Source organism: Sceloporus occidentalis, unplaced genomic scaffold (genome assembly GCF_023333645.1).
Source record: "Sceloporus occidentalis isolate IW3139 unplaced genomic scaffold, rSceOcc1.0.p SCAF_29, whole genome shotgun sequence".
Lineage (NCBI taxonomy): Eukaryota > Metazoa > Chordata > Lepidosauria > Squamata > Phrynosomatidae > Sceloporus > Sceloporus occidentalis.
The window spans coordinates 8,258,810-8,271,806 of record NW_028317009.1 but is presented as its reverse complement, the minus strand read 5'-3'; the positions used below and the strand labels follow the sequence as shown (position 1 = coordinate 8,271,806).

At 44.6% G+C, this 12,997-nt stretch overlaps 1 protein-coding gene across 1 annotated transcript in view; it reads right to left on the bottom strand.

Moving 5' to 3' along the window:
* Positions 1–6,129: 6,129 nt before the first annotated feature.
* Positions 6,130–12,997, bottom strand: part of LOC149299265 (zinc finger protein ZFPM1-like) — a 33,424-nt gene continuing 26,556 nt past the window's right edge. The window contains exons 7-12 of the mRNA XM_089486686.1: positions 11,305–11,404; positions 10,961–11,170; positions 10,608–10,832; positions 9,776–9,871; positions 9,009–9,158; positions 6,130–8,390 (exon numbers count right to left, since the gene is read on the bottom strand). Of these exons, the coding sequence (XP_089342812.1) occupies positions 6,130–8,390; positions 9,009–9,158; positions 9,776–9,871; positions 10,608–10,832; positions 10,961–11,170; positions 11,305–11,404 (3,042 nt within the window). The remainder of the gene's footprint in view (positions 8,391–9,008; positions 9,159–9,775; positions 9,872–10,607; positions 10,833–10,960; positions 11,171–11,304; positions 11,405–12,997) is intronic.

Genomic DNA, 12,997 nt, shown 5'->3' with positions numbered 1-12,997 from the left:
TGGCACTGTCTTCGCACAAAAGGATGGCGTCAATGCATCCACCAACCCATGTAATATACACCATCTTGCAGTATTTCAGTCTAAGGGCATGTATATTTTTTATTGTTGCAGACTAATGTGGGTCTGGAGTTAAAGTTCCCTTTGTGCACTAACGCTATGTAAGCGGCATTTAGGTCCAGCTCTACGCGGCCTTTTAGGGATTTCGCGCTTTTGCACATTGCTGTGATGTTTCTTCCCCGGTCTCTTTAAAACGCTGGCTTGTTCTTGATTTACAAACACAATGCACACAATGTCCTGTTTTCAGGAACAATGATTCTTTTGTTATAAAAGCAGCTCCGTTGTGAAAAAGTTGCAATAATTTACAGTAATCAGAAATCCTCTTGTTCTCATGTTTCACCTTTTTGTTAATACCGAGTATAAGAGTGCGGACACCAGCAGGAAGCGAACGTTCCTTACAGCTATTAGTACACTAGTACATTATTGGCAATGGTTCCGATTATCTGACAGCAGTCCATTCTCCCATTCAATGCTGGATTATCCAGTAGGAGCATGCCTGGGTGCCCTGATCTCTGTGCCCCCCAGTGCGCCAATTGACAATGTGCCAAAGCAATGCCACCTTTGGGACACCTTACGTTAATTTGCATTTCAAATGCATGTGCGTGCCTAGCTGCTCCAAAGGGTCTTAATCTGGTACTGGTCCCATTGTAAGGACACTAAAATCTCTTGAGGATAGAGTTTACCTGGTGGTAAGATTATAGGTGGAAGAAGGTTTGTTAAACTGTTTCAAGATGATGGAAGGAGTTGGCCTCCTAATAGTGTCTGTATATCACAAGTATTCATCAGGATTACGCAGGGAGAGGGTTTAACGAAAGCCAAATACTCCTCAAACGTTATATTAATTTGATAATTATGTCAAGTTAGAGTGTTTGCAGTTTTCAGAGTGGTGTTAACATCTTGTGGTGCCAAGGCTTTTGCCAAAGGTCAGTCCGGGGTGCTGAAGTCACAGTGGATGTTATGCGACATCTATGCCTGCCTACTATATGTCGTCTCCTGACAGCAGAGAGACGGAAAGTAGACGGAGACGGCTGGGGTGAGCTGGAGAGCCGATAAAAGTAGGCTGTGTTTCGCTTTAGAAGGGATATACAGGATGATTTGTCCCTGCGGCATCCTACGCCTCTGATTTTCCCCTCGCTTCTCCGTCAGATTCATATCTGGATGAACTCCAGTGAAAAAGGGATGAGGATGAATAATTTTCTATCCTTCAGTGTTTTCCCTGATGTCCTAGGGTTTTACGGTGAGTTTAAATGTATGCGTTGAGGGAGAGGATGGCGCTGCTGATGGTGGAATTCCACCGCTTGCCTCTCATCTCTCAGATCCTCTCATCTCTCGGACAAGAAGCTGATAAGAAAAAGCAGCGCTAGGGAAAAAATCCCTGCAGGGGGATTTTAAGTAACAAATTGGCTCTTTCTAAAGTAAATACATATTATAATATTTGCTCTGTCCCTCTTTTCACTCGTTGAAGATGAACTTGTATCAAAAAGGGACATTTGAAAGTCCTGTTTCACTAAATGATCCAGACCTGCCCTTTTGTCCATTTATGTGCAATATTTCTTATTAATTAGCCTGCAAAATGTCTTTGCAAATCATTAACAAAATGTCATTACATTTCTAGGTGTTTCAGAGCTACCAGAGATTCCAATTAAGAGCAAACTTCAGAGTAAGGGGGGATGCGGCTGCTGAGAGAAAGGGATTGAGGAGAGGGGACGTAAGCGATGGGCGAAGATGCAGATTAAATGGAGACTGTGGCCATTTCTCATCTCGCTTTCGGTAGTACCTTGAACGTGCCCCAGGGGGGTCCCAGCTGCTGGTCGTAGATACATCGACCAGTAAGCAAACCCAGTCTCGCGGGTCCCAATGCCCCGGGCTGACACGGTGGCTGATGTGCCAGTGATGCCAGTCAGAGCTTTGAATGTCTGGTGCCCGCCAGTTGAGTACTTTTTAATTAGCAATTTGAGGACAATCTTGTTTCATTATCCTGATCAAGGTAATTCACTTTTGCTGAAGTAGTCATTACCACGTTTCTTCCATATAATTCTCCTCTCAGTACACAAAATGGTAACAATTATTTTGCCCGGGTGTTCTGTTTATCGTCTTAATTGGTTTGAAAAGATTAAATGTGGTAGATGGCTCTTGTCACATGGCCTTTGACCTCCCTTCCCCGCAGCGGCTGTTTTTACTGGATTTTGGAGCACAGAACCTGATGATTAATGTTTCTAAGGCTACACTTTTTATGTTTAAACAAGCCGGTGTTACAGAAAATTGTAGATAATACAGTTTATTGTGCAAGTAAAAAAAATACAAATCAGTATTATTTGGGCCAACTGAACAGCTTAATAGAATTTATATAATACCAAGTTTCCTTATTATGATTAGGACAGAGGGTCACTGTCACCACATGCAAATTAACTAGTGACATCACAAATGACATCGTAAAAGTAATATCATATATCTATACACTTGAGTTTTTTTGGCTTGCTTAGAGAATATCCATAAGGATGCTGTGAATATAGTTTGGAGATTTTTGGGGACATTTGTCTAGATGTCTGAGTACCATAATATGTTACATTTTAGTTGTTACATGGCATATGCGTGTTGTGTTTTCCAAACAATTGAGCATATTGTGTACACGTTAGACTCCCTTAGGTTTTTTTGCTTAGATCCCCCCAAACCCTAGAGCCACTGCTACTCAGGGGTGCATGTCGGGAGACCCCTGTTCTTGTTGCTATAGTGCTGGTGAGGCAAACTGCCTGCCCTGGGATTATCTGGAAGCCAACACCAGATGATTGGCTGCCACAAGGATCTATGACTGGCCACAGGGTCACGTAATATGGTGCCACATGTCCAAGGGGCCAGAATCCAGAGAGAAGGAGTGCAGAGAGTGGGGAGCTGCTTTAAGAGGAGGGGGACATGTGTGTGCAATTGTTTCTCCTTTCTACATGTGATAGGAGGGGGATACCACAGCTCGGTATTAATTCATGAAGTGATGAGGGAGCAGCCCACACCTGGCCATGAAAAAGCTTCTCAGTCAATTGTCCGCTTACTTTGGGTCCCTGGAAAGGAGGGGACTACATATAACAAGTGCTGTAATTCCTTAACTGTTCACCCGGTGTGGATGTAAAATCCATCAAATTTAAGATGAAAGTCTGCACTTTAATCTCATCCTTTAATTTCAAATCCATTGTGGTTGGCACACACAGTCTGAATTACCAAAGTGTCACTGCATCTCTGGAGAATTATTTCCTACATGCCTTCAGAGAGAATCTCGTCACCTATTAATTTCCAGAAAGGTGACTCAGGCAGCGCGTGGCTCTTAATGAATCCAGTGTGAGATGGCTACAGTTGTAACTTCAATAATTACTACATTATTGGATGTTAATACAGTATAATTGCATTTTTATCATAATTCATGCACATGTACGTTATCACCTGCTGGTAAATTGAAATGTGTGCAGTAACTTAATTAGCAAGTTTGTTTCCAAGGGGAATTCTACGGGCCTGATGTGTTATTTGGAATACGGGACACGGAATGTGTTCTATTTGTAGTTTAGAACATGCATTGTTGTCTGCAGTGTGAAACCAGAATGACTTCTCATGTGTAGCGCTGTGCTGACCCCATCTGGTCCTGCTAGGCAAATACACTAAGCCTATTTTTTATCCACATTGCACCTTGAAGCTGCAAGAGTCATGAGTTTGGTACACTGTGGGGTACACTTTTTAAAGATCATCTGTCTGCAGAGGTCAACAAATCAGTGGATGCTTTGTAGGTACTGGGTTTCCATTAACAATAGTATTTATTTATTGATGTATGGTGTTGGTGGATGGTGATGCTATTCCACATGCCGTTGGCTACCAGCATATTTCAGTAAATCTGGCAGAGATGAGGGCTGAAAGCCTCAGCGGACTCTGTGATCCATATTCTGCTCAAACTAACACACAAACTCGCTCTAACACCCACCCAGACACCATACACACACGCACCCTCCCACCACTAACCATAGGCCGACCCCTGACATTCTACAATCTTAAGCTCACATAAACACTCACACTAACACCATACACCAACACCCAAAGGCTCAAATGCCACATGCTCACACACATGCTGACACAATACACTAACACATGCACACCGTACTTCTATACAGTAACACAATACACTAACAAATACTTGTTATACTACTGCTATATAACAACACAAACTCAGTCTTACACCATATGCGTACACACATACTCCCTCACCCCAGCACCGCACACTTATGTATACACACACTCTCACCGTCCCATCATCCATGCAGACCTCTCTCCCTCCCCTCACGAAGCCGGGATATACTTCTGCTCATACTCTGTGTGCAAGCAGCTGCTCATACTCTGGTGTCTTCGATAATTATGCGATTTCTATCTCATAAGCATCCACTTACGTTTTCATTAATGTAAGCATCAGAAAAGACGCAGAGAAAGAAATGACTCCAATAGACAAGGACGGTTAATATACACAGGCTTTTATTTATGTACAGAATTTTACACACTGTTAGTCGCCAGAAATGTGTGTTTTATTTGTGAATCAGTGCTCTTGGTATCTATAATAATATATAAATATACTTTTGGACTATCATAACACAACTTTTTTGTTTTCCAGTTTCGGTTATATTTAATAACATGTAAAAATACAACCTTAAAAAATTCTGTCAAGGGATCAGTAGATAAAGATAAGTTTGCAACTTGTTGCTTTTGTATAGTGCTATAGAGACTATCCCAACCCCATGTCCCAGACATGTCTGTGCCCTGCTACTCGTAGGACCATTACATTGCTCTGAAAAGCAGAACTCCTATTGGCTGCAGCGAGCTGACTTGTCACGTAGCACCGGACCAGTCAGTTTCTACTTGAACACAGTATGTAGGGGGTGGGAAAGCAAACTTTTTTGTTTTGCTTTTCTTCCGAAACCTTTTTTTCGGCTTAGTGCAAATTAGAGTAATGCACAATTTCAGCAAAGCATTATGTCAAAGAAGACTTAACTCTTCTTCAAATTGTATAAAAAGGAACTAACAGATGCAGTTGCTTTACACTAGGCCACTGTCAGTGTAAAGGATTGGAGTTGGACTTGCTAAAACCTGCCCCTCATAACTCCTTAGTTCATGGCTGTACCCTTCAACTGGCAACATCCATCCACAATAGAAAAAACAAGCAAGGTATAGAAAAGATCAATGCTGTTCATTAAAATTAGCATGGATGGTTAACGAGTTAGACGGCAACTGAGGTTCCACTGTTTCACCTCTTGTGGGGCGATGTTTCATCCCTACCAGGGAAGATCCTTTTACTATTGGACACTCTGGGTAAGCCACGCATGCCTTCTCCTGCCTAGCGGGTCATGGTCTTCAGCCCTGAGTTGAATGCATGTCTCTGTCCGATAGGGCTGTTTGATTGCGTGATTTTGGGGCACTGGAAAATTTAGAAGACTTTCCCAAAGAAATACTATGGGCTGCCTCATATCCCGCTTATATCCGCGAACAGCTTTACATTATAAAAAGTTTTTTTTTTCAGCTTTGTTTTAAATACATCTCAAAAATAACTTACTAGAAAAAAAGTGATTCCCTTCCCCTGCCCTGTAACAAAGATACGCACGCCTCGATTTGCTTTCCTCTGTAACAGTTTTTTTTGTGCTTAACAATTGGGAGGCAATTATGAAAACAGTTAAGAGTTTTTGAGTATATTGTCCTCTTGTTTTGCAGCAAGCAGTGCAAATCATGAAGCATCTGGAACGTATTTATTTCTTATTGTTAGGGGTGGAGTGGGTTTAACAGAGAAATGTTGTCCATATTGTGTTCATGTGAACAGTCCTTACACTGTAGGCAGGTGAGATCTGATGTACCTCCAAACAGTCTCTGAACCAACAGTTTCTTTTGTAAGAAGAGTTGGCCAGTCGCCAGCGGACATGTCCTTCCTCAGGCCTATTCTGTCTTCCAGAGACTACACTGGCATGGTGCAGAACACACCTGAAAAGGCATTTAGGCCATGCAACATCATTCTAGTTGGTTATTTCACGGCTGGTTTCCAGGCTGGGCGGCCGCTGTGTGTTATTTCACGTGCTCGGCTGCGTGAGATGAACAGTAATATTTTTTGTGAGCGATAAATGTTGAGAGGCTGCTGAACTTTATGTTGCAGAGACGGCAGTATCGGTGGTTCCCGTTGGGGAGAGTAGAAGTCAGACCTGCCTTGGGTGGCTGCATGGCTTTATCCCCAGGAAGCAAGGCGTGTGTGGCAACTCTGAGTCCATCGTCCCTCCTGGGCTCAGCCAAAGGCAATGAGTTCACAGGGAGGGCTGGTGAACTTGGTAAGAGTGGCCTGGGTGTACTCGTTAAGACTGGGCTACCATTGGCTGATGAGGATGATGACGATGTAGGATCTTTACTGCCGAGATTATCCTTTCTAAGGCTGGGCAGCTGAAGAGGAGAAGCTGACGATAAAGGTGGACTTGGCAAGCTACTCTCTGAAGCACTGCTAGGTTGCACACGTGCAGGCAGTAAAACCTCCATGATTGTACCCTGAAGTCGATGGCCTGGGGTAGGTTTCGCCAACAGCAGTCCATGGATACTTCTAAAATGTTCAAGGAGGTCTCCCCTGATAACAGCATTAAGAGGACAATAGGGACACGAAGCTGTACCAGAGGGGGATACCTCTGACACAGAGGAGTGCTGCTGAAGTGACTTAGAGTCGGGAGTGGCAGCAAACACCAGTGGCTGGATGGTATCGCTTGCGGATGCAGGACTTAGACTTGCTCTTCTCTCAACTTTAACTCTCACACTTTCCTCCCCTGACTTCCCAACAGCAGTTAAAGGGGATTTTATCTTCTGGAGCTGCTGCAGTGCCTTTTGTTGTAAAGGGGCAGCAGGACAGGAGTACTTCTTATGTGCCAGGTAGGTTTCTAACGTGTTGAAGCTAATCCGACATGCAGTGCATTCATGGTAATCAGTCAATGGAACAACTGCAGCTGCTGCAGGTGGTATCGGTGTTTCAACAACCAGGCGTGGTTTCTTACTTAGGTCAATGGGGCCATCGGTGACATCTGGGCTGGAACTTGGAGACGGCACAGCAGAAGCTGGTATCAGGCCTGGCATGAGAGGCAGTGCTTCTATCCTGGTGAGCTGGTGTAATGAAGGGGGCGCTACCTCTGCTGGTGTTACCCCATGGATTTCATATAACTTGCGGCGTTTTCGGGTTCGAGGAGTTGGCTGAGGAGCATATGGTGGTCCAGGCTTGGCAGCTGCACTACGGCGTAAAGGGGGATCATGCCGAGAAGCACAGTAGTATCGTTTATGCACCACGTAAGTATCATGACGGCTAAAGCGAATGTTGCAAGCTCCGCACACTGTTCGGGTTGGGTCTTCGTCTGGATCCTCCAAAGAGCTGGGGCTTTGGCTACCTTCACTCACATGTCCACTTCCTGCTCCTTCACCTTCCGCACCAGTACCCTCTTCTAGTTTGATGGCAACTGTAGTGCTGGTACTCTCTGCTTCTGCCTCTGCTTCCTGGGGTGGCGATGACCTCTGCTCCTCAACTGGGGGTGCAGCAGAAGCTCCAGAAGTGCCTGATGCCCTTGCTGCTACTACTTTCACTTTGCGGCTGCTGGCTGGACTCTCGTCTGTCGCATGTCTTCCGGAGCAGTACAGCCTTTTGTGTACGTAATAGTTATTGATGTTATTAAAGGTGATCTCGCACTCAAAGCAAGTAGCACCCTTTGGTGAATGTGTCCCTGAAAACCCAGCTGATGTTATAGCCTGGCCCTGTTTCAAGCGGCTGTGTACCAGTTCCGACATCTTGGCGAGGATCTCCGAAGCCTGAGGAACTATGGCTGGAGCAGCCTCATGTCCAAAGACGTAGTGTGGTATGAGAACTGTCCCCCCACCTGGTGCTATTCCAACTTCAGATGGGACTGGGCTGGACCCGGGTGTAGGACTGGAGTTTTCAGTCTTCACTTTTACAGCTGGAGATGGCACCAACACAGCTCCATCTCCTGCCTCGCTATTGGCAACTTTGGACTCACAGATGCTTCTTTGCCCCTCTGGTTCCTCTTTGATGTGAATTTTCAGAGGTGGTTCCTCCCTGCTGGACGTGGGGGAAGATGATGAAGAAACGGGTGACTTGGCATCACCGTTCTCAAAGTGATCGTTCTTTTGTTCAATGTGAGAACCAGATGGTGAATTTGCAGAGAGCGGAGTCAACGGCGCTGAAGGAGCTGCGTGCAGGAGTGTGTGCTGCTGGAGACCGGGAAGGCTTTCGGCCAGGAACCCACACAGAGCACATTTCAGGAGATTCGATGATGTAATCTGGCCTATAACTAAAGAAACGAGAGAGAAAGCTGTGAATCAGGGGGTCCCGCTTGTGTACAGCCTGAATAATAAGTAATACAATGTGATGAGTAATGAGTAATACAATGTGATGCCCCTCCTTCCAATGTGATGCAATGTGATTCTCCCAAAACTATCTGAGGACATATTTAACCCTTTAGATTTTTCTCATCAATTACATGTTGTGTTTTAACTTTCCACCTGGAACTTCTGTTCTTTAGTGGCATTTAGTAGCCTGTCTACTTTTGTTTGTCAGGTTTTGACTCCTATTGATACCATAGTATTACTGCATCAATAATGCCTCTTGCTCTCCCCTTTAAGTACACTCCTAATGGTGGTATGGGGACCAAACCAGTAGCTAAATTTCTGTCCACCGACCGTTGGTCTTTAGGTGGCTGAGTGTGTTTCGTTCTTTCAGCCTCAGGCCGAGTCTGCTTAGAAGACTTGAAGAGCCTCACCATATCCAGATCATGATGAACTACTTGGTCAGAGATCACTGCACTTTGTAAGGTGTTACTTGTCTGATACACATTGATCAAGGATTCGTATCTAGTCCAGTTGTGGAGTTATAGTTACAGTTACAGTTCTCAGGTCAACTCGCGACATACCTGGGTTTGCTGGCTTCACGACGGGAAGTGCTTTTATTGCTGGGAATACGTCTAACTTGGATCCTGGTTGGCAAACCATGTGGTTAGTGACTAGATGGCTGTACAGGATGTCTCGAGTGGTAGAAATGAACCCACAGCCGTGGCAAACGCCTGCGACAGAGAAAACAAGAGGACACTAAGCAGTCTGTTTATTTACTCCATCAGAGTTGTAACTATCCTCAATTACCTCTTCTACAGACTCTACAGTAGGTAGCTGGGCTCTATTAGCATGCATGGGCTTGGCGCATTCACTAGTAAGGAACCATGCGGGATTGTTGCCAATCACAGTACTGCAAAATATCTTTTGGTCTCTGCATATGTCGGCAATTTGGTACAATTAATACATTTTCTTTTCAGTCTACGCAAAGCAGTTCAGCAGAACTGCATCGGACACAAAGCAGCCATAAGGGAATCAATGCATATGTGGGTATACAAACCCGTACGTGTATGAACAGCATTAAGCTTACTTCCTGGTGGCTTTGTAATCCTAGGAGTGCCGTTTGAGTAACAGTGTATCGTACATCAATTTTAAATATACTGAGGTTTTAATTATCTGCTTTTACTGGAAAGTAATTTACAAAACAAAACGTATAATGATGTTGGTAACTATAATGAACTTTGGACGTGCTGTATTATCTTGGTGGTAGGGCTCTGGGTAACTTGACATAGCAGGAGTCAGGGTATCTTAGTATATGGGCTGTAAAGGTTGGACACAAGGATGATGTTACCGTTCAGGGTGTCCGTGTGGACTTTAAGATGGCGCTCACAGTTGGCTTTGGTGGTGAAGGCAGACAGACAGATCAGGCACACAAACGGTCTTTCGCCTGCAGAAGATAAGAGGCTTCGTTATTAAGTTCCTCCCAAAACATCTCAACAGTAACACCCTGGGCACCCCTCTTATCACCAAAGCAATACTCGCCACATCTAGTAATGGAGGAGTGTGCTGCGCTATGATTAAGATTGTAAGATAATGTCCCGTAATGCTATTAATCTGAAGAGGACACTTTGTAGGTAGGGATTGCTGTATTCAGTAAAAATGGATGTTTGCAGATGAAAAGTACATCTTAAGAAGGCAAATACTCTGCATACTCTGCATCTCAAGAGGCTGATAATCTGTCTTGGTTTAATGCTCTTGGTGTGGTGTGTAGGCTGTGGTGTTTTTCTTGGAAATCTGTGTTGGACAATCACGTGTGTGCATGGCATATCAGTGTTAACTTTACTGAAGCGAGGCGTGATACAATGTGGTAGGTGGCTGGGAGAATTGAGCTTTGATAAGGCATTATTCCTTCTATCCGATGGATAGCTAAGGCTAATAGTGTTGTAGTTAAAGACTGGCGTCAAAGTTATACAGTAATAAGAGAAATTTCCACGTTAAGGCACTTCAATTATTATGTACAAGTTATTTCTGTGAACCCAGACAAATAAACTTGCATGACCAAAATTGGGTCATAAGGTGACACGAGGTCATCCCTCCCATCCCTGTAGCCAAACTATGCAGCTGCTGGGAAGTCCATGTCGATGCCGGCTACTGCAAGCCCTTGTGTTACACAGTGCACTCACCACTATGGCTCCGCATATGGATCTCCAGAGAGCTGGCGCTAGGGCAGCTCTTCTTGCATTGTGGAAAGGGGCAAATTCGCTCATTGGGGTAGGTGTCCTTCGGTTTATCCTCTATGGCTGGGGAGCTAGAGCTTTGCCTACTGGCGCAGTAATACATAAGATGAGCCTGCAGGTTTCGTTCACTGCGGTACCAGATGCCGCAGTCCTTGCACGGAAAGACATCCTCTGTAACAGACAAACATCTCATGAGCGAAGCCCTTTAGGTCTCAACAATACGAGATAGAAGGGAGCTGAGAAGAATTAGAAAATGGGGATTTTGATCATGTTTTGCAGGTGGGGCATTCTCCGCTTACTGTTCACGATGGCTGTAGCGAGTATGGCTGCCATGCCTGCCTGCTGGGGTAGCAGCTGGAACTCTGGAATGGTGGAGGAGCTCTGAGATGTCTCTCCTGGCTCTTCTTTCACAGGGTAATTGGGAATGGCTTGAGGTTCGGCCATCAGGAAAGCCCGGATCACTTCTCCTTGCTCTATATCCTGCAGGGTTCTGCACCAGATATGGTCACCTGTATCATGGGCAAAATAGAGATGAAAATCATCTGACACATTCTAGATGAGTAATCAGGATATGTTCTAACGAAGCCTGAAGCTGTTAAATCCTCTGCTAATTAGTATGGCGATAATGAGGAGAGCTGCTCACCTTTCCTGTACAGTACACAGTTAGCGTCCGCTTCGCAGGTAACCTGTGTAACATGTTTCAGCCAACAGTCATCATCAACATCCAGTGATAGAGCGGTACTCTGTGGATAGAGAGGACACGTATGTTCATCTATCGTGTTACATGTTCTCCAGCGGGAAAAAAAATCATGGCGTCAATGTCGGCTTAAAAACAGCTAAACCGTTAAAAAGCACAGATATAAATGTAATCACACCCTGCTTAGGATATTAACAGATCTCTCAGCCTAAAGTGCTTTTCTATGAGGCTCTGTCCACACTAAGTAACTATCGTGAGGAGGGGTGAAAAGACTGACATGCCTGCCGACCGCCACAAGGTAGCGCCAGCCTCCCATTGGATCCAGACTGCGTGGCGCTTATCAGCAGGATCAGGTGTTGTTGTGTAAAATGTCACAATGTTGTACTTTGTTAGGTTTGCAAACTGCCCACCACACACCTAAGAGTTCAGTTAGGGGCAGCTATGCGCCTGCCGGCCGTCGATGCTTTCTTGCTGCTTCCAGCATTGCGTGAGCCACAAAGTTTTCTTAAAAAAGCAGGTTTATGGCTCTTGAGGACAGGGATACAATGCCCTAGCAATGCCAGCAGCGTATTCACTAAACAGTGGGATATGAGACCTCTGCGTGGGTATGTGCGATGCACTAAACCTTTTCTGCAGCGGAACTGCTGCCACGTTTCCCAAAGAACCTGCCTCTAGAGCCAGACGCAAACACCCCGAGAGCTAGAGATTTAAATGGAAGCTTTTTAAATGGCAGTCATTATGGTAATAGTAATATGGCATTAATGTCGCTCCTGAAAGAGTGCCACTAGCCATTATCGCAGCCCTTCCCGCACCGGACAGAGAGGCAGTGTTTGTTACATTGTAGCATTCTCTACCGGTCAGATAAGTAACATAGGAAATGCAAATATGTATATTAAGGCATTTCCGAGATCCCTTCCCTTTCAGGCTGGATGCTGCGTGTGCGCGTAGAAAAGCCCCTCAGCCCAGGGCCCTGGAAGGATTGTGTCTTTCCCCGTCTCTAATGAATATTAATGGGCGCACAGAAAAGAGAAATTAATCTGGCTGATCCTCTGATGGCTGCGTTGGTGACGATATGAAATCTAATTATTCCTTCCAATATTTCTAAGACCTTCGAACCGGGAGCGATGGCGCTAGTCTGCGCTGGCTTATCACCACAATGGGCCGCGTGTTCGCTGCGCGATAAAGAGCCGGACGCTGCTGATGGTGCAGAAAGTGTTCGCATTGTCAAGTGCTCGCCGACGGCATTTATAAAGGCAGTGGGGCTGTGCAAAATGTTACAGATTGATTCAAGACAATATAAAAGTGGAACAGCGGCCAATCATTACCATAGCATAGTTAAAAAAATCCATCAAACAGAAGAAAAATAAATCCGATCATTTTATTGCAGCCAATATATACCGTATATATATATATATATATATATATATATATATGTATATATATATATATATATAATGCAAAAGACTAAAACATAATTGTGACTTTTTTCCTCTCTCATCTTAAACTGGCATAATAACTGCATTTGGGGTTATGCATAAAGAGCAACTCTGGTGGAAGCAGTAGAAGTGGAGCAGTCCCCATAGCGACCGATAGAGTCTGAATGCTCTGTATTCATAACCCTTGTTGTTACAAGTGATTC